Genomic DNA, 21,479 nt, shown 5'->3' on the forward strand with positions numbered 1-21,479 from the left:
GTTGAATAGAAAAGAAATTAAAATTGTTTGTACCAAGAAATCCAAAATATCATTCGAAAAGTGTCGAATTTTTTCTTTTATCCTTTGTGGTACAAAAACTATATAAATACTATAATTTTTCTATTTTGTAAATCATTCGAGGGAAGTGAGAAATAAACTATAATAAATAGTATATTTTTTGATATGTATAGGTTAGTATATGAGTTCAAAGACTCTGGTATAAACTCATCCACATTGTTATGTCACCATTTCAAGTCATTTCATTTCATTTAAGATGGTCAAAATATGTTGTACAACAGCTTTATAACAACATTAAACATGAATGATATTGTGTTGTACTCTTTTTAATTATGAAGCAATTCAAAGTTTTTGAACGCAATAAATAGATGGAAATACATTCATCAATTAGAAAGTAATAGTGTAGTATAATTATAGTAATAATATAGTAAAAAAAACTAAAACTCTCAACCCGACTTATGAAACTTAGAAAAAAGGAAATAAAAAAACCAGAGTCGTATGTCCGAAAGAGAATCTATCAAATGTTACTATTGCGGACTTCGCGACGGCAAGAAACTGTTACGGTGTGGGTGTGGGAGATATTTCTGTAATGGAGTTGGCGAGGGTCACATCTCTCATATAGTCCACCACATTGCGCGATCCACACACAAAGAACTCCGGTTTCCGAAGGACTCGAAATTCCGCGAGTGCACTATCGAGTGCTTTTTATGTCGATGCCGGAACCCCTTTGTCCTTGGTTATATAGTGTTAAGAAACAACCCGGGCACGAAGACGGTGATCTGTCGAGAATGTCGATACGTCGAGACGTTGACGACTATGACGGACAATTGGGATGTCGATTCGTGGAAGCCGTTGGTACAAGATAAGAAGTTTGAGGAGTGGATCTGTCCGTCACCGAGTGATGCGGAAATGAAGTTTGTTGTGGGTGTTTCTGGCAATGAAATGAGGAAGAAAGAGTTTGAGTGGCAAACGTCGAAGAAGAAAATACGGAACGATTATTACCAAGAAGACTTACATCAGACGTACTTGAACTACCACGACTGTGTGCAGTACCAAAACACATTCACGCCACTCATAAAGCTCGAGGCAAATGCCGACAAGAACAAGAGAGAGTCCGAGCACTTAGTGAACATTGATTTGAAGTTTGATGATGTCCGGAAAGCGGACGAGATGAAGAAAACGGTGCACGCCACGTTTGAAGTTCCTGCGAATGAAGAGATCCGAATTACTATCAATGACACGTTAATGTTCTTCTTACCACTGAAAGGGAAGTCAGTGGAAGTCAATGAAATACACACATACAATGAAATGGTCCCCGACGAGAAGGACAAGTTCTTCTCACGCCTCCACACATTACTTGTGGGGACAGTTCAATACATTCGAGGGAAGGACATCACGGTACAGTTTGAGAAGACACCAGGAGTACCAATAGAGAAACAAATTATTACACAACAACACAACGCAATGAAGTTCTCAATTTGCTTCCAATGGATGTCGATCCCGTTTAAACGAAAGAAAACAGCACTGCAAATGTTTGGAGAGTCCGAGGAACCGCACGACTTCCCGACGATGTCGTCGTACCTCAGGAATCGATTACTTGGGATGCCGAAGAACCCGATGGACATGGTCTATGAGAAGGACTTTAAAGACGAGAAAGAGGCATATTTGGCACAACACCCGACACTCCAATCGATGAACGCGCCGAACCTCCCGACACTGAATCAAGTGCAATATGAGGTTGTGATGAAGTCGTTCACGCAATCACTGAGTTTGATTCAGGGACCTCCGGGGACAGGAAAGACTGTCACGTCTGCCACTATTATATACCATGCGGTCCACTCTAATCCGGGGAAAAAGGTACTAGTGTGTGCGCCAAGTAACATCGCTGTCGACCAACTTGCTGCCAAAATTGTCGACACTGGTGTTAAAGTGATTCGTGTGTTTGGGAAAGGCCGCGAGAGTGAAAATGAGCCATTGTATGATTACTCGTTGGGGAAGATTGTGGACGACGTGATGGCACAAATGAAGGACAAAGAGACGTTGGAGAAGTATAAAGCGTTTCGAGAAGAGCCAGAGGAGTTGGCGGAGGCGGACAAGAACTCGATATTGGCGGTGATACGAGACATTGAGTTGAAAGTGTTTCGGGAGTGTGATGTGATCTGTTGCACGTGTTGTGTAGCAGGAGATAGGCGTTTGTTTGGGATCAATAATCAGATTGATACGGTCTTAGTAGATGAAAGTACACAAGCGGAAGAGCCCGAAGTGTTAGTGTGTTTTATGAACTCAGTCCGACAAATCTTTTTAGTAGGAGACCACTGTCAACTTGGGCCCGTGTTGAATAGTAAAGACGCGAGAAAGTATGGATTGGGGTTACCAATGTTTTCACGACTGTTACAACTTGGGCACGAGCCGTATCGTCTTCAATTTCAATATCGAATGCATCCGGCGCTGTCTGAGTTTTCGTCACATACGTTCTATGATGGTGTATTGCAGAATGGAGTGACTGCACTTGAAAGACAATTCAACTCGTTGAAGAGATTCTGGTTTGTCCAGAACCGCCCGATGATGTTTGTGGCGACGGCTGGGAAAGAGTCGTTTGGATCCACTGCGACGTCGTATTTGAACGACGAGGAAGTCACAGTGATTCGCGACATCATTGTGAAAATGATTGATTGTGGAGTCTCCCCGGAACAAATAGGAGTCATCACGCCATATATAGCACAGAAGCAAGCGATACGAGTACGTCTGACTAAAGACACGGAGTTGGGAGTGAATGTTATGAATGCGATTGAAATAGCGTCTGTGGACTCGTTCCAAGGGAGAGAAAAGGATTTCATCATCTTCAGTACAGTACGTTCGAACTCGACGAATGAAATTGGGTTTTTGAAGAACCCCCAACGCTTAAATGTGTCGATTACACGAGCGAAATATGGGTTGGTGGTGGTGGGGAACCCATCGACGTTGTCGTCGGACCCGTTGTGGTCGTTGTACCTCCAATTTTTCATCGACCACAATGTGTTGGTCCATGGGAATATTAATAACTTGAAGCCATTTCCGTTGGTCCTTGAGAAGAAGAAAATCCCGATTGGGATGTACCAGTACACCCCCCTCCAGATGACATATAGCGATATCGAACCACTCAACGATAAACCCGTGACGAAGAGGAACAACCCCAATTTTGAAATGGCGAACCCCCTTGATGCGTTCAAAATAGGAATAGATGTCGATGCGGTTGATGATGAGCCCGATTTGACGATTTCAGAGGACGAAAAACAACAAGAGGAAGAAGAGGAAGAGGACTTTTCGGACGACGGGTATACGTTCATGTGAAAGGACTAAGGACACGAAGCTTTGGAAAGGAGGAAAAAGAAAGGAAAGCAAGTAAGTGAGTCATTTAGTTCAATTTTGTGTTGTGAGAGCGGAACGGATGTTGTTGGTGAACTCGTCTTGGCCTTCATCTTCCCAATTGTCTTGCCAATGAAGTAATGAGTCATCGACTTCCTTTGTTTTAAAGTCTAAAAAGTCAATAATTGTGATTTAAAGTGAGGAGATAGGGTGTGGGACACAAACTGTTGAAGTCCTCGAAGATGTCGTCTTCGTCGAGAAGGTCGAGATTGTCGGAAGGAGTAGCGTCTTGAGCAAGAGACATTAAAATAGCAGATGAACTGGAAAATAAAAGTGATGAGCACCGTTTTATTGACAACAAATGTGAAGAGTTGTGATGAGGTATATAGGGTTTTAGGGGAGCTTGCGGAGAAAGTCCGGGGGTTGGAACAGATAGATTACGAGACATTAAATGCACGAGATAAGATGAAACTGAACACTACCATAGCATATGTCTATTGCACCGTTGACTTCAGTTTGTTCTATTTATTTAGTTATATTATTCTATATGAAATCTCTACTTATTGAGAATATCACAAAGTGACACACAACCGGAGTCTCTTTTTAGGGTTGCGCATTAACTGAGTCTCAGTGTATTTAAGGCTTAATAACACATTCAGTAGGAGTCACCCTGTGATTAAAGAGCTCGAAAGAGTCCGTGTGGCGATGAATAAGTCACAGAAAAAATGAGTGTCGTTGCAAAGTGAATTGATTGAGTGTTGACTCCATTTGTTTGTGTTGAAAAAGGCGAGAGAGATATCTTAGGCGATTGAAGTCGCAGAGACAGTACTTTTTTGTTGAAATATGCAACCCTAAATAGAACCAATTTTTCATATCAAATACGTCTTAAATAAGTCTTTTTTAAAGGCAAAAGAGACTCTTTTGTACTTTTTGTACTCAAACACACAAAAAGACGAAGAAAATGCAAGTAACCCAATAACCAAAACAATAAGTCCTTTACAACAGAAACACTTCAAATTGGATTAGGCAATTCAATCCTGTTCGTGCTCGTTAAACACATCATGGTCATCATTGTAATCCAAATGGACAAAGGCACGATCCACATTGGGGTGTTTCTCAATTTTGGTTTGGAGAGTCTCCCCGATGTCATGGGCTTCAGCTAGTGTCATATTTTCATTCAAAACGATATCGACTTCTACCATATACCCCATTGACAAGTGGAATGCTCTCACAGTATCAATTGCCTTAATTCTCGGGTCGTGGTTCCAGCACGTCAAGATGATCTGTGAGATGAACTCTTGTGGCGCTGCTTTTCCGGACATAATCGAGAGATATTCCAGTAATGTCATGAACCAATTTAACATGATGTAGAACGATAAGACAATACCACCTACAGCATCCAACCACCAGAAGTAGTAATACCCAACTATAGACATACACATACCAAAGGTGTTGGTCAAGATATCATTCCGGTGATCGTCCGCTAACGCACCAGCAGCTGGGTTATTCACCGTTCTGCAATACAGGAATAAGCAACACTTTAAGAAGATAGTGGCACCAATGACACAGATGGGGAAGATCGACATCTCAAACTCAGAAGACCCAGCTAGAAGAGTCTGTCCTGCTGATGTCAACAATTGAATCGTCGCAGTAAACATAGCAGTCGCAAATACTATAATCCCTAATGGTTCCATCCGCTTCTTCCCTATCGGGTACTTACTAGGGTTCGGCTTCTTCATCAAGAGCGCCGTGATGAAGACAACGGCACCAGACACAATATCCAAACATGAGTCCAACGCACTTGCTATGACTGTAAGTGACCCCGAAAACACAGCAGCAACAATCTTCGTGACACAGAGACACAAGTTAATAGCAAAACTCCCATAGATAGCTATTTTTGTGCTATTTATTATTATTTTATTATATTTTTATTTTATTATAATATATAATTAAATTACTATAGTATATAGTATAAGTTGTATTCACCAAAATGAAAACAAACGGCCACCCACCAATGTCATCTTTCTCATCAACAGGTTCCTCAAAAAGGTTGTCGACAAAGCGGGACTGCTCTTTATAGAACTTCCTTAACTTCTTGTTCTTATTCGTCGCTCCAACATTGAATTTCTCTTTATAGAGCTTCCATGAGTCGTGACCGATCTCATAGAACGCAGATTCCTTCTTCTCATCTTTCATTTCGATCTCTCCGATCTTCTCTTCTTTAGTCATATTTTTCTCTTTGCTCTCCGTCATGTCACCAACTTTCGTTTCTTTCTTTTCAAAGTTATTTTACCATCAAATAGCCAATAATGATTATACAAGAAATATTGTATACTAGAATTAACTAGTAATCAACTATAATTTATTACTTCTTACCAAATATTAAAGACGGATTGCAAACAATAATTGTACCAATTAAGTACTATAGTTATAGTATCACTTTACTATTCAGTGAAAATGTTTTTCTGGGTTTTGTTCCATTCAATATAGTCACTGAGGCGATGAAAGGGGTGGTGTGTTGCTATGCCGTCACCTCTGCGTTTTACTTGACTCTTCTCGTTTGTTAATTTATGATTAAATGAAGGAGCAAAGGGTGTTGACAAGAAGTTACTAGTCTTCATATCGATCGCGACATTCTCCATATTGATCAACGACAAGCCATATTCGACTGTCTCGAACAGAGACGTTTGTTTGTACTTTATAAATTGTTTTCTATAGATTTCAAAGGTGACATAAAGGTGTTTGGTGGGTCGAACCCTTCAACGTCGTGTGATTCTATCGGGTGGTATCCCACATTCTTACTGAGTTTGTTTCTTCTTTCAATGAATAGTTTAAATGAATTATATTAATTAATTAATTATAACATATAGAAGCAGATGGAGTTCAATATCGTTGTGGATATGACCCGATTCTCGAGTACGTCGGATACCTTTCACTTTCTTCGTCTTTTTTCGTTCTGTTGGCAACTGCAATTGCGTCTTTCCTTTTCAAAAAGGCGTCATATTCCTTTGGAGTTTGTATTAATACTATATGATACTATACAATACTATTCAATACTATTTAAATACTATATTATACGATTCAATAGACTCAATTATAGATATACATCCTCGGCGGTGTCGTTTCGTTTGTTCTATTGGGGGGAACAGTCACTCAAACAATTTCAGTCTCGAAGGGATACACTTATTGTTTGGAAAATCTCACACTAGTCCACTCGGGCTCTCCTCAATGTTTTTTAAGACCTTTCATAACTAACATAGTTGCACAATATCTCCTTTGTGTATTTTGGGTTTGTTAGAGTGTCTTTCTAACAAAGTAGTGGCGTAGAAATGACACTTCTTATCTCTATTGACTTCAAATAGAAATAACTTTTAGTGGATCAATCCTATCATTGGATGTACTTACTTCTTAACTGTTAAGCCTTACAAAGGCCCCACTCAACCTCAAAATTCAGAGACGGAAGATGATGTCTCTGACGAAGACATTCAAAACAAGAAACCCCTCATCCCAAAGCCTGTTGGATCCCCTGCAATATAATCTCTTATCATTTTGTGTTGGAGTAAAAAAATGTATTCTTGAAGAGTTAATTTAGTTGTCTTGGTGGAGTTCCTCATCTTTCAGTTCAACATCCCCATCCTTTTGGTCATCATCATACTTCGGTCCTTTGATATCACCAGACTTAGCCGAGGTCAAACTTGCAAATTTGGCGAAGTATCCAATAATCGCCGAGAAGAGTCCTATTATAGACCCAGCAATTATATCACTGAAGTTATGATAATAGTCTCTTGTTCTTGATATCACAATAATCCCTGCAAGGATAAATGGGACAATAACGGGAATAACTACACTTGAGTCTCATTAATTCCTACTAATAGTATAAATATTAATAATATTATTATAATCGGTGAATATTATAATTGTAATAATTATATTATAATATTATAACAAACGTCTCCACATCTCAGGCTTGTCACTAAATACTCTCAACTCCCCCGCTACATACAACGAAAAATAACCAAACCCGTTAAAAGAAGCAGCAGAATGCCCAGATGGGAAAGACTTCCAAGCGTCCCTTTCATCCCCTCTTGCGACCAACTCATACATATTTGGACGTGGTCGACCAGCATATATTTTGCCGCCTTGGACAAACATGAATGCCGTCAAAATGGCTGCGACAAGTGACAAAAATGAGAATATCAAATGTCTCAAGCTCAGTCGTCGGAGTTCAACAATTAAAATCAAAATGATGGTGGGGAGGTATGCGACGATACCAGCGACTACTGTTGAAAATGTTGGTGGAATGTACGGGTACGTCACATTTGGGTTCTCAGAGAGATCAGGGACTTCCATGCGGAAGCCGTGGACAACAGAAAACACTATTACCAAGATTCCAGTAAATACGATATAAATCAGGTCGTAAACTATTGAGAGAAACAACACAAGATATTTGTTCATCAATTCTCTTTTCTAGTTTCACTGCTCCTCTTTTGGATAGTCCACTTTTGTTTGCATATCAAAAACGTGCATATAAAAGCAAATCTAATCAATAACATATATTTATAGTATATTTATAATATTTATACTATTTTTATTAAAATTTGTTTTTTGTTGGTTTATTAAATCAGTGATTTGATTGAGGTCCAGTTATTAAAGACCAATACACATTGAAATTTCATTGTGTTAAAAAGTCAAAAATTAAATACAAAACAAAGGCAAAAAACGGGATTATTTGTATAAAATTTTGGAAGTATGATACTCCACAGTTAACCACTTTCTATGTTCCTTTTTACTTCCATGAAACTAATATTTACTTATACATGAACTAAATGAAGTAATATAAATACAAGAGACTACACCAAACTTTCCTAGTTTAACGAATAATTTATTTAACTATAAATGTTCTATATGTGCAGAGCACTGAAACACGATGAAAGATTTGAATATTTCTATATTTGTCCACGACCATTGGTTAGTGGTATGATGGTGGAAGTAACACATTCTCGACATCCAGTCCTGCTATAAGTCCTTTTGAGTTTTCTATAATGCTTCTTAACGCGTTGGCTTCAACAGTAGTCCACCCGACTAAATCAAATGAGTTCTGCACGCCACGTAGTTTGTAAAATATTTTGAGGAGAGTGGGGTGTGACACAATTCCAATAAAAGACGACAAAAATGTCGTAAAAGTACACACCGGCCGACTCCCATAGTTCTTAGAAATAACAAAGAGTGCAGTCTCGGTGACTACAAGTGTGTCTATTCCTTTCTCTCGCTGCTTAAAAACACAATCGATGTACTTTGCAGTGTGATATCTTCCTTTATTGCACTCGACTAAGAACGACCACCCCACTGCATCTTTCTCATTGTAATCCCCACCAGCTACATACCACGGAAAACGGACTCTATCCTCCGCTATAAAGCCACAGGACTCCCCACTTATCCCCATCCCAACATTTTGCACAAAGCCTACAACTCCATCGATCGGCTTGACTACCACTCCAGCTACTCCCGCAAATATCCCACCGACAAATCCTAGTGGGCCAAGTAAGACGGACTTCTCTTTAGCCATCTGGTACATAGTAGAGGGGGTGCTCCAAAGGCCTTTAATACCCGAGACAAACCCATCATTGAGTGCATCGACGCCAAGATCGATGCTCTTATAAAAAGTCTTCTCAAGGGAGTTCTTGAATTCGTCGGGGAGTTTCTTCTCGACGTCAGTGAATAAGTCGATGGGGATGGTGTACCGTTCAAAGGTCTTGTAATCGACGACTTCATAGGAGAGTCGTATGTTATTCAATCCGACTATCCCACTTGCCCATTGCTGCTTTATGGACTTGAAATTGATTTCTTTGGAGAAGTACTCGATGATCACTCGCGCGAAGTCTTTGAAAGACGTCTCGACGGGCTTTGAGTGGAATCTGTGCACGACTATTGGGACGTTCTTGACTGCGTTCATTTGAGTCAAGTGGTGCAAAGTAGTTGCAGACTCCGATAAAGGTGGTGGCTTGACTGCACTTGGATTAATAGTGACATGGAATGCTAATGAGTTACACACAAACCTCTCAATATGAAGAAAGAAGGTCTCCTGGACCACTTCAGATGTTCCGTCTTTCTTTTTCTTCTCAGTTTCAATAGTAGAGTAGACACTCTTGTAGATATTATACACTTCTAAAGCACGTACTAAGAAGGAAGGATCAATTTGAATTTCAGTGGTCTGGAGCGCCGTTGTGATCTCTACGACATGTAACGAGTAATTCAAAATCTCTCCAACCCCCATCCGAAGTAATTTGCAGCCTAAGTGGAAATAGTTTTGCTTGGAGTCAGACACCCAAGACGATGGCGATGGCGAGATAATCACGGGCTTACTTTCTAAGAGAGTCACATCTTGACAATCAGCTTGGAAATAGTCCACCGAACACTCCAAATGAGTGTGTAAAAAGGTTTGGACGACTTTAGTTTGGACGTTAAATACAGAGAAGTGTAAGAACTCCATGCTGTTGACTAACACGGAGACTCCAAACGACGGAACAGCCAGAGAGAAGTCATATAAAGGCAACGAGTCTATTTTGGGGTCATACAAACTGACGGTATTAAAATTGATATAAGTTGTTCCCTTATTCAGAGCGAAAGAGGAATACGCATATTCGTGTTTCTTCTTCAGTGAATTGAACATTTGAAGGGTGTGCTGTGTAGAAGATATTAATGGATTGATTAGAGTGTTTTCCTTGTCATGCATTTGTATTAAATGCTTCAGTGTAGGGTTTGTCCACGCAAAAGGAAATGATTTGTTTGGTTGAATAGTGTATGTGTGGATCGTGTTCACTTGCGCGAATGTTATTGGAAACGATGTGAAGTTCTGAACACACAAACTCGGCTTTTGGACACCATCAAAGCTAATAGTGAACTCTTTGTTAACTACAGTGACACTGATATTCACAAAGATGTACTTCTCGTCTTTCCCTGTTAATATCATTTGGCAATTCATCGCTTTATAAATAGAAAAGTCCTCACTCTGGTACTCTTCTTCGTTGACAACAACAGTTGCTGAGATCTTTAATTTCCCACTCACGTTACAGGGGACATACGACTTCGGTAACACCACAGTCCCACTTGGAAATTGGGCACAGTAAAATTTCATACGATGGACCATCAAATTCTGCACAACGTACTTCTGCTTCACTACACACACTTTAATCCCATGGGTGTCATCAGCTATCGTATTATACACAAAATCAATGGGAGGAGTCCCGAGTGTGACTTCCCCAATCTTGTCAAAGCACAGGACAACTTGTTTACTGATCATCAAGTAATTCTCCGACCGCAATGAAAGATGTCCAATTTCAACTTCCTTGTCGATATCACTTGAAATGTCATCGTCACTACTCTCACTGTTCTCCGGAGTCTTGCGCGGGGTGGGTTGAGTCCGCTTCCTCTTTCTCACGTTCTTTTCGACGTTCTCGTCTTGGAGCTTCTTCACTGCTTTTGCTTCTTTTTGGTTCATCACTTTTGGAATGGTAATCGGCACAACGGCGCCATCGGTCGGTATTTTAATGTCATTCACTGCAAGTGGTAGTAACGTGTAGTTCCTCACAAAGTAATTCACAAAGAAGACGACTTCTGTGGGAGCGTTTTCGTATTCCACAAAGGAGATGTTCATTTCGCTGATATGCGACGGCGATTTAAATATGACTTTCTTCCCTCTCAAATTTGATGGGAAGAGGTAGAACGGTTGTGAATTGACGTACAGACCAGCTTTGTCCATATCGAAGTTCTCGACGGTATTTTCAGTCATTCGTAAGATACCGGAGAGTCTTTGATTGTTGTGTGCATATGTAGTCTTACCGAATGGCGGTATCTCCAATTTGTTCTTATTGATATCGTCCAACTCGAGGACTAAAGTGATTGGTAATTTGGACTTAAAGACGTAAGGGTGTTGGACCACAAAAGTGACTGTTCTGACGTACTTTCCTTCTAAGGTCTTAGTTGGTAACCCTAGTTTAGGTGACATCATAATGATATCGACGGGGGCCTTTCCATAGAGTTTAGTGATACTTTGTTCCCACTCGGGGTGTATTGTGTCGTCTTCTGTAGGGATATGGAATGTGCAGATTTTGTTCTCTTGTGGCACTTCCCCTTCCGGCGCACACGCCACGGAGAAGTACGTTCGAGCAAAAAAGGGCTGTAAAAAGAGGGTTTCTTCCGGTCGCAATTTTTTTACTAAGAAGTTCTTAATTGAAGGGGTTGAGAAGTACACGACGATGCGTTGGGATGTTGTATTAAAGACTGAAATTGGAGAGACGATTTTTAACTGCCGATTTGAGACTCGTTCTAAAGTGACATATCCCAGTGGTTTCCCAGTGTCGTGGCTTGTGAGTTCAAGTACTCTTTTGACGCCACCTATAGTGAATGACGCCGAATTAAACCCTTCGATTTTCATCACGACATCTTGACCTTCTGGTAACTCGACGTCTTGTCCATTCTCTGCAAAGATCTTTCTATCTTTCACGACAAATTCGATGGTACAGCCGGAGCAATTGGAGACGACAAATCCTTTGATAATGGGGAGAGGCGTTCTCTGTGGGGTGATGATAGTGGTGATGTCGAAGTTCTTTGGTTTCACGTCTCTGACCATTTTAGACAGAGAGAAGAGTGAGATTAAAAAATGTGGCGTGATGTTCACATTGAACGCCTTTTTTGTGATCACTCGACACGACGTGTTAATCCACGCACACTTGATTTTGGTCTTGTCGATGACGTTCTCAAACTTTTGTTTGTCCGCGTTGAACGACTGGAGGAGGAAATCGAAGTCGACGGTCATCGAACTAGTCTTCCCCGACATATGAATGGTGTCCACTGAGATCAAAAAGTTCTTCACATCCGAAGATAAGATCACTGTGATAGCTGGGATGATCACATGATACTTCTTCAGTGTTGGAGCAGACATGACTGGTAAGTTAATAGTCTGTTGCACTGCGTCTGTTGGTGTGAAGACCTTTGATGTGTGTTGTGGGAAGGGGAGAGGTTTATTAAAGAAGTAGTGTTGGATGTCAGTTGAGAGTTGGTCGAAGATGTGTGACATTAAAAAGCATTCGAACGCGCCGATCTTCAGTTGAATTGGTTTTGTAGTGAAATCGACTTGATAATTCTCGTCGAACTGTTTCCGTCCAATCGTCTTAGTAACTTTCAGTGTTAAATTTGTTCGATTGAGCACCTCGTTTTTCGATGAAGAGATGTGGAAATTGTGTAACTCCAATTCAAGAGTCTCGAGTGGGTGTTTATGGTCCGAACCGACGTAGACTAAACCATTTAAGTTGCCTTCAAACACTAAATCGCCTTTCGATTGATTATCCTCAAGTATTAGTGTCCCGAGAGAAATAGAATATTTGATAGTAAATATAGTTTTTGGTTGCGATGTGAAGTACTGCGAAAAGTATTGAATGACTTTCGACCAATACTCATGTAACTTGTTCACATCTTTTGGTATGAAAACTAGCAATGGATGACAGATATGAAATGTTAAGAGAGACTGCTCAACTACCATCGACATGTCAAAAGGAGCATCTCCAGCCAATTTAAAGATGGGTTTGACGTCATCACAGATCTCAAGAGATGAAAATTTCACAGAAACTGTTGTCGCCATTTGCTTCTTGTGTTCATCTATTGAATTTTGGTTGGATTCAGTTGAAGAATTTGTTAGTTCTATGTCTTGAGAAATACTACTACTGACTTGTGGAACTCTCCTTTCAGAAGTGACAGTAATATCAAGTCCTTTGAGCGAATATGTCAAAGTGTTTGGAACGGAGAGTCGAGTCTCCTTTGATCGTAAGCGAAAATGAAAACGCTTATTGAACATCTAATAAGACTATTTGTTCACATTTTTTAGTCTCAAAAACTCACCACATACAAAGGACATAATAATAATAAAATATTGATAAAACACCAATATCATTTATTAATAAAAATATTAATCAACATATTAAAAAACAATATTTATAAAATTTTTAATAAATTTTTTAATAAACTTATGGTTTTATAAATTAACTATTCTTTTAATTATTTCTTACTAATATAAAACTAAAAAAAACAAAAGAAAATTAGTAACTTTTTAAATAAAAAAGAACTATTAAAATAGTATTAAGTAAAATGAACACAGAGTTCAATAACAAAAAAGTATTGTTGGTGGGTGCTGGTGGTATTGGGTGCGAGATATTAAAGAATGTGTTATTAATGGGAATAGAGTATATTGAGGTGATCGACTTGGACGTCATCGATTTTTCAAATTTGAACCGCCAGTTTTTGTTTAACAAGTCCCACATAGGACAGAGTAAAGCAAAAGTCGCTTCAGAGATCTCAAAGAGTCGGTACAACCCCCGTGCCACTGTCATCTCACATCACTGCGAAATTCAAAACAAGAAGTTCGACGTCTCCTTTTATAAGCGGTTCGACGTTGTGATCAACGCACTTGATAATTTACAAGCTAGAAAGTACGTAAATCACATGTGCGTGTGTTCTGATGTCCCTTTGGTCGACGGTGGGACGTCTGCTTTCTTGGGACAAACAACCCCAATTCTTCCCAAAGTCACGGAATGCTATGAATGTCAACCCAAAACCGCACCAAAGGGATACGCTGTGTGCACCATTCGAACAAATCCAAGTAGTGCCGTCCACTGTGTCTTTTGGGCGAAACAGCTCTTCCAGAAGTTGTTCAGTAAAAGTGACGAAGGGAATTACTTAAACGATTTTAACTTCGACAACACCACTGAAAGGTGGCGCGCGGTCTTTGAGAAAGCATTTTATGAAGACATCAAAGTACTTCGCGAGAGTGAAGATCTCTGGAAATTGAAGAAGAAGCCTCTTTTGATGACTTACGATGAGATGTCGAAATGTGCAACAAAGGTGAATGAGAGCACATTAGCTGACTTAGTCTTCACATACAAAACGAAGTTTGACGAACTTGAAAGGCGAAAGGAGAAGTCTGGGGACTTTGAATATGAAAAGGACGACGAGATGATGGTCGACTTTGTCTCCTCATTAACAAACATCCGATGTTTTGTGTTCAACTTAAAGGCTATTTCGAAGTTCGAAGTGCAAGAGAAGGCGGGGAACATCATTCCAGCTATTGCGACGACAAACGCAATTATCTCGGGATTGATGGCGGTCGAAATGGCGAAGATACTGAGAAAACATAATGACGCATTGAGAATGGTCTACTTAGCTAAAACACCAATGAGAAACCATTTGCTCACATTCGAGAAGTGCACGGAACCTAATAAGAAGTGCTTTGTGTGCGGAAACGAGATTCTTCCATTGGAGATAGAGCTCGACACAAAATTGAAAGACATTATACAAAAAGTTACAGAAGAGTGTTCACTAGAACATCCTACTGTTCTCACCGGGGAGAGACTTTTGTTTGAGTCTGATGAGGGGTTAGAAAAGGACGAAATTGAGTGCTATAATACAATCGCTGAAAAGACTTTAAAAGAGCTTAACATAGCTTTTGAAGACACTTTGCTGTTTAAAGACGACGTCAGGACTGTCGAGTTTGTTCTCAAAGAGGAGAACAGAAAGCATTGAATTGAATGAGTTTTATTTAACGAGTAAATTTTTTTTTTTGATATTTTTATTAGAGAAGAAATATTTTTTTTTATTTTTTTCTATGAAATTTGAAATCTGGCTCTTATAAACATTAATAATAAAAAATTGTATTAATTAACTATTAACTATTAACTATTAACTATTAACTATTAACTATTAACTATTAACTATTAACTATTAACTATTAACTATTAACTATTAACTATTAACTATTAACTATTAACTATTAACTATTAACTATTAATTATTAACTATTAATTATTAACTATTAAATAGATTCAAAATAGTTTATATATAAGAGTCTGAGTTAAAAGAACAGAAATGTAAATAAAAATGTTAATAACTTCAATAGTAGTATAGAACACAAGGTCGAACTCCAAAAAATAGGTTGATGGACGAGAAGATGGAAATTCAGCCGAGTTACCACGTACTCCCAGGTAACGACGATATAGTCAAACGGATTGGTGTACCAGTGAGTGTAGTGGTTAGGCCATTTTTATACGACGTCACTAATGTCTATATCCCCTTCTTGAAAATACCAAAGTGCCAACACTGCGCTGCGTACTTCTCCCCAGTCACACACTGGATCTGCCCACACACAAGATATTTCTGTCACGTTTGTCACAGCTTTGTGCCAGACCAACAAAATCGATTTATAGAAAAAGACCAAAGGAGAGAAAGGATCCCCGAGCTCGAGGAAAATACAGTGCAATACGTCTGCGGAGTCGATGAACGGGATTTTGTCTTTCGAAGAGTCGTCATATGCGATAACACTGTTTTGAGTTCTATTGGGCAATACATCAAAACGATCACAGAGCCGTTTCTTCTTGTTCTGTGTTCTGATCAAATATCCGTCATACAGAAGAACAAGAAGAGTTATTACGAGTTTGTCCTCTGCAACGTGGAATTGTCGTCTTATAGCCAACTTGAGAGTGAAGAGGAATCCATTGCATTTGAGAGTAAAAAAACGACTTTTTTACACCCAAGCAAAACACTGAAAATAGCGGAGTGGTGTCATTATTACACCTTTCCTGTTTTTAATAAGTACAATGGAAAGTACATCTATAAACAAGCACTTTTATATGCGCTGAAAATGATTCAAAAATATGGAGTGGTCGACTGTTTCCACGGAGTTAATAGTCAATACTTCGACTTTGGTGATATCAAACAAATTTCCGAGTTCCAAAAGATCGGACATTATGCACAGAAGTATGGGATTATGATCAATAACTACTTCATAGGAAATGAGCTGAGGAAGTTGAATATACCAATTGCTACCACTTTGGCTACACTGACAAATGGAAGCACTTTCTTTGCTAAGACATTCGACGAGAACTATCTCAAAAGTATTAAGAAGAACATTGTGGGAGTACTCGGACATGTCAAATTAAGAACCCCTGATGGAATGGAAGTGTTGGGGGTCTTTGGCTCGTCGATTGGCGAGCGAGTCGATTGCGGCAAAATTGGAGTTCTGACGGATGACGTGGCGTGTCTTTTTGAGTGCGCCCATTTCGATGAAGTCCTGAAGATCAAACACCAATTTCAGTGTGTTTTGACATACACTGGACTCGATGGGAGGAAGTGTGTACGAGTCATGAATAGTGCTGTTTACGCAAGTGACACGTTGTCTGCGTGTTTGGATATCAACAACATCAATTTTGATGTTGTTGTGGTGTCACTCCTCTCAAAACGTTTGTTTAAGTATTTTTATTGTAGTTATAGTACTTTATACTATTTGTTATTACACACAACTCATTGCAAGTCGGAAGGGAAGTCGAGCAAAGCAAAGACATCGAAATTGCAATACAACACATGGAAACAGAACTTCGTGCTATGTCATTCATATGTCAGCAACAAATTATCGACATCATGCACAAGATATTCGCAAGTTTGAAATCAGAAAGTGGCGCAATGTTGGGCGTGATACTTTCTTATCTCACAAAAGGGCGCCCCGATGTCGTCTTTTCTTTCAAAGAAGGTAATGTACAGTAGATCCCACATTTTCATAATTATTAATATTTTTATAGTTTAATTTTAATTAATCTGTTTTATAATAACAAAATAGTTTTAAGAACTAATGTTTATAAGATTTGTTACACACAAAATCCATTTTTGACATTAGACATGTTTATATTTGGAGAATGGCTATAACAATAAAGACGATGTTTTATATCCAAAACACAAAGTTATTTTTACTTTTACGAAATAACCAAAAAGTCTAACAAATGTTGAATATAATTTGATGTTGTTTTTGTTCAATTTATTAATTTTAAAAATTTTCTTCAATTATTAATTCATGTTATTACCAACAATTTGTTAACATTTAAATGTCAATTTAAATTTTGGATTCAAATGCTATAAAACATTTTAACTAAGTTCTTGTTTAATTTATTAACGACAATGTTAATAATAAGTACATTTAATTTGTAAAAATAACAACGAAAATATTATTTTAAGTACATGATCAATTTGCTACACGAAAAAGAGAGACATAAGTTCCAAATCTTGTTTTGGCAATGTAATGACATCTTTTCTTTGTAGTCCTTTCATTCTTAATGTTATTGCTTTGTTTATTCTTTCCCCTTTCTTCTCAATATCATCTTTTTTCATGTTGATGCCATCAAAAGACAACTCCACAACAGACGCTCGTGAATTTCTCTTCCCCATAAAACACTTTTTTAGTAAAGTAATGGGTTCAATGAGTTCAATCAATTTATGTATGGACTCTGAGATCCGATTAATTTCAAGTCGTCTTGATGCCGTTCCTTCAGTCACTCCAAGAGTCATGTCGTTAAAGTACATCTTCTCCAGAAGTGAATTTAATTCACTTCCAAATTCAATGTTTCTTTCTGGACTTTTTAAACGAATGACTCTAAAATAACTCAATGCTATAACACTCTTCTTTTGAGGGACTTCTAACACAACATCATACTCTTGATTGAGAATGGTCAAAAAGACCGCCTCTTGTTGGGCCTGGTAATTTCTTACTTGGAAAAAGCTGTATGGGTTCTCCTTGTCTTCTTCATGGCAATGCTTTTTGGAAAGAGCGCGATTGATTGACATCTGTTTTTTATATTTTTTAGTCGACGATGTTCTTAAATAGTTTAAAAAATATTTCTTCTTTCCACAGTTTTGACCTTTTTATATTGATATATTTGCGAGAAATGTAGTCCCTTTTCGGTGGGTTTTGCTAAATCCTTGTTGTGTTGAAAAAAACAATTAAATTGTCAATGTGGGGTATTTTTAATATTTTCTTCGTAAATAAGTATTTTGCATTTTTGATGTCATTGGTTTAGTGTTTTTGTTGTTCGTAAAAATGATTGTTCCAAACTAAGGTTTAGAATAAAAATGATTACTATTAGGTATTTTAATATAAACTAATATTATATGTGACATTTTATCACATTATGTATGATGATAAGAGGTGGTTAAGCAAACACAGAAAGGTGAAGGAGTTGGTTGTTATTCACAATTTTAGTGGCATTGATATCATTAAAACATATATCACATTTTGATTGAATAATTTTTCATTTTTGGTAATAATAATGTATATTTGCCAATATACATCTTTTTGAAATAACTTTTGAAATGTGTTTGGTTGTAAATGTTTTCCAATTTTGCCATTAAAAACCAGTAACTGACGGGTTTCATCTATTTTTCAAATTTAATTTAAACTTTTTTAATGTTTTTCAAATAACAATTCAATTTTAATCACAGACTTTAAATACACCATTATTCTTCAAAATATATGTCTTTGTTTACAAAAGAAAAACTATAAAATATCACAAATAAATTAAAGTTTAATTACTTTTCATTATAATAAAAAGCCAACATGATAAAAAATTTTACATTAATGCATTTTTGAAGAGAGAAATGACATATTATAGAAAAAATTAATAAAATATAACAAAAATAACAAAAAATTGGTTAAAATCATTTATTGAAGATTGTTTTACCCAAAATGTTACTAAAAAACAAATCGTTAATACGAATGAAAATTATTTATTTATTAAATAAATATTGAAAAGAAAATGGAATAAAAATTTTAAGAAATTGAAACTTTTATTCCAATATCAATTTAAAAATTAAAGTTGGAAACTATAAGAATTTATAAAGTAGAGTGTTCAAATTTATAATCAATTATGAATGAACATTTTGTTTTATATTTTACTATAAAAACATTTATAAAAAAGGGATTATTGATATAAATTCTTAACTTTTGATTTATCTTCAAAATTTTGGACACTTTAATTAAAATTGATGATTATAAAAAAACAGTAATGATATTTTATTAGTGTTATTTTTTTTAATTAAGAATAATTACAAATTAAAAACATGATCTATTTTCATTGTTTTATCCAGACTTTATTTTTTTATTTGAATTATAAACTTTATACAGTAAAGGAAATATGGGGATGCTCGAAAAAGGAGGATGCTCGTAACTATTGGTTAATTTCAATTGAAAATAATAAAATTACTATTATTTTTAATATAAATTATTAATCAAAAAATTAATAAAATGAAAAAACCTAAATAGATTTATATTAGTTATTTATTATTAATAATATTAAATTAATTAATATTTAGATTGGCATCCCACTTTTTCTCAGCATCTGACTTTTTATCTTGACTGTAATGGTAAAAAACTTTTATTTTCAATGACATGATATTCGTTTTAAAATTGATAAATATTACAATTGTTGTTTATAAATTCACACTTTAAATTAATTGGGTATTATAATAGTTTTTAGCTATAAAACCAATTGAATAAATTTCAGTTCTTTTTTTTGTTATTACAATCAAAATAACAGATAATGTTATTAATATTGACAAGTTTCAAAAAAGATGATACATTACAATAAAAAAGTGAACGTATACTTTTATCCAATGTCTTAAAGTAAAATACATTTACAAAAATAATAAAATTGATTTAAAAAGTTGTAACTTTTCAAAAATACAAAGTGTGGTTAAGAAGATTATGAAAATGTTCATTTTGAAGAAATAAAAGATATATTAATAATTAATAATTATATTTTCTAACAATTGATTATATAATATAGATAACATTGAAAAATAACAAGATATAATTGATGAACAATAACAAAGTATATAAAAATGTGGGGCAGACCTTTCCCACCCTCACCCCGTCTAAATATAGAATTAATTTACTATATTTTATAATTTTTTAATTATAATTATAGTAAATGGGCGTTTTGGATAATATTAGGTCTGGTTCCTGAATTCAGGAAATGCCGAAAATTCACCTTGATTTAGTGGAAACCGAGTGAGACGGAGCATTGAAAAGAAGGCTCTAAAGGCCGCACTCAAACAGTCTGTTTGTGCACCGTTTCACCCACTTTCCAAGTCCTCCCTTGGCGCGGATCCCCCCCGCAAGCGGGGGTACCACATCCGCGTCCACACAGTACGGAAAAGGAAAGTGGGTGACATGGGGACGCACAAACAGTGGCTGAAAAGTGGATTCCCTTCAAAAAACACTCGCGGCAAATATTTTATTTTGGTAAACGGGGTGAGGGTGGGAAAGGTCTGCCCCTAAAAATGTTTGTTTTTAAAAGCCAACAATTTGTTGTTGTACAAAATTTCATATGGTTTTAAAAATCATATTGGTAGAATATGTTTATATAAACAATACGTAATAAAAATATTACCAACTTTATCGTCATAATGTTATACATTTTATTTTTTTCCCTATCATGGTTAACAATTAAAACAACAAAATGTAACATTAATACACTCTGTCTTTTAACGTTATCTGGTATATTTTGGACCATAAAGATTAAAATGTTTTGGGAAGCCTTCATAAAAAACCATCTTAATTGTTTCGGGTTTTTTCACGTTTTTCCCAATGCCCGATGTTTAGACAAAATTAAAGCTATATGTCCACCAGATAACGTTCAACGACTGACTCTATAAGTAAATTACAAACAATAATTCTTTAAAGTTCAACAAAATATTCAATAGATAATATCAAAACTACAATGTATTATTGTGTTTTTTTATGGTTAACAACTTAAAAATAGATACTCAAACAATTTAAATGGTTTTATTTGGTATTCTTTTTGTACTTCTTTTTTAAGGCGAAGAGGAAAAATAACATCTTATTTAAAAGAAAGAAGTACAAAAAGAATATTATAATCACAATAAAACTTATTTATTATTCAAATTTATAATGACTTATAAATATTGAATTTTTAAATCAATTAAATGAGTTAAATTAATTCAATAAAATTAAATGTTTTATAACTGAAAGGAGTGAATTCAAATTGTTTTTGAGGAATTAAAAATTAGATCCAGTTCAAAAAACTTCAAAATTATTTAATATTACAATTAAATTAAAAACCCATTATTTTACTTGTGATTTCTCTATTTTTATGAATAAATACATTTATTTAAAGCAAACAGAATTCGATAATTGTCGAAAAACAACCAAAAAAGCACAAAACAAAAAACTTTGAAATTATTGGAATGGCGCAAATTGCATTGAATAAATATAAAGAAGCGGGTTG

The 21,479-nt window shown here is 36.4% G+C and overlaps 8 protein-coding genes across 8 annotated transcripts; 4 read left to right on the forward strand and 4 right to left on the reverse strand.

Annotated features, from left to right (window-relative positions):
- Nucleotides 1-516: 516 nt before the first annotated feature.
- Nucleotides 517-3,348, forward strand: EIN_418550 (nonsense-mediated mRNA decay protein, putative; the record flags this gene model as incomplete). Its single annotated transcript, XM_004254699.1, has 1 exon — nucleotides 517-3,348. One exon carries the CDS (start codon nucleotides 517-519, stop codon nucleotides 3,346-3,348), a length of 2,832 nt encoding a protein of 943 aa, XP_004254747.1.
- A 1,046-nt stretch (nucleotides 3,349-4,394) lies between these two features.
- Nucleotides 4,395-5,616, reverse strand: EIN_418560 (cation efflux protein/ zinc transporter, putative; the record flags this gene model as incomplete). The annotated part of the gene is made up of 2 exons (XM_004254700.1): nucleotides 4,395-5,265; nucleotides 5,366-5,616. 2 exons carry the CDS (start codon nucleotides 5,614-5,616, stop codon nucleotides 4,395-4,397), a joined length of 1,122 nt encoding a protein of 373 aa, XP_004254748.1.
- A 248-nt stretch (nucleotides 5,617-5,864) lies between these two features.
- On the forward strand, nucleotides 5,865-6,900 carry EIN_418570 (hypothetical protein; the record flags this gene model as incomplete). Its single annotated transcript, XM_004254701.1, has 6 exons — nucleotides 5,865-5,921; nucleotides 5,971-6,048; nucleotides 6,102-6,168; nucleotides 6,234-6,376; nucleotides 6,464-6,652; nucleotides 6,739-6,900. The coding sequence occupies 6 exons, from the start codon at nucleotides 5,865-5,867 to the stop codon at nucleotides 6,898-6,900; spliced, it is 696 nt and encodes a 231-aa protein (XP_004254749.1).
- Nucleotides 6,901-6,951: 51 nt separating this feature from the next.
- Nucleotides 6,952-7,818, reverse strand: EIN_418580 (phosphatidic acid phosphatase type 2 domain containing protein 1B, putative; the record flags this gene model as incomplete). Its single annotated transcript, XM_004254702.1, has 2 exons — nucleotides 6,952-7,205; nucleotides 7,314-7,818. The coding sequence occupies 2 exons, from the start codon at nucleotides 7,816-7,818 to the stop codon at nucleotides 6,952-6,954; spliced, it is 759 nt and encodes a 252-aa protein (XP_004254750.1).
- A 514-nt stretch (nucleotides 7,819-8,332) lies between these two features.
- EIN_418590 (hypothetical protein) lies at nucleotides 8,333-13,213 on the reverse strand (the record flags this gene model as incomplete). The annotated part of the gene is made up of 1 exon (XM_004254703.1): nucleotides 8,333-13,213. One exon carries the CDS (start codon nucleotides 13,211-13,213, stop codon nucleotides 8,333-8,335), a length of 4,881 nt encoding a protein of 1,626 aa, XP_004254751.1.
- Nucleotides 13,214-13,503: 290 nt separating this feature from the next.
- Nucleotides 13,504-14,934, forward strand: EIN_418600 (ubiquitin-activating enzyme E1b, putative; the record flags this gene model as incomplete). The annotated part of the gene is made up of 1 exon (XM_004254704.1): nucleotides 13,504-14,934. One exon carries the CDS (start codon nucleotides 13,504-13,506, stop codon nucleotides 14,932-14,934), a length of 1,431 nt encoding a protein of 476 aa, XP_004254752.1.
- A 412-nt stretch (nucleotides 14,935-15,346) lies between these two features.
- EIN_418610 (hypothetical protein) lies at nucleotides 15,347-16,947 on the forward strand (the record flags this gene model as incomplete). Its single annotated transcript, XM_004254705.1, has 2 exons — nucleotides 15,347-16,646; nucleotides 16,718-16,947. 2 exons carry the CDS (start codon nucleotides 15,347-15,349, stop codon nucleotides 16,945-16,947), a joined length of 1,530 nt encoding a protein of 509 aa, XP_004254753.1.
- A 480-nt stretch (nucleotides 16,948-17,427) lies between these two features.
- EIN_418620 (hypothetical protein) lies at nucleotides 17,428-18,018 on the reverse strand (the record flags this gene model as incomplete). Its single annotated transcript, XM_004254706.1, has 1 exon — nucleotides 17,428-18,018. One exon carries the CDS (start codon nucleotides 18,016-18,018, stop codon nucleotides 17,428-17,430), a length of 591 nt encoding a protein of 196 aa, XP_004254754.1.
- Nucleotides 18,019-21,479: the final 3,461 nt, after the last annotated feature.

Source organism: Entamoeba invadens, assembly GCF_000330505.1.
Source record: "Entamoeba invadens IP1 unplaced genomic scaffold scaff_1105074724939, whole genome shotgun sequence".
Taxonomy (NCBI): domain Eukaryota; phylum Evosea; order Mastigamoebida; family Endamoebidae; genus Entamoeba; species Entamoeba invadens.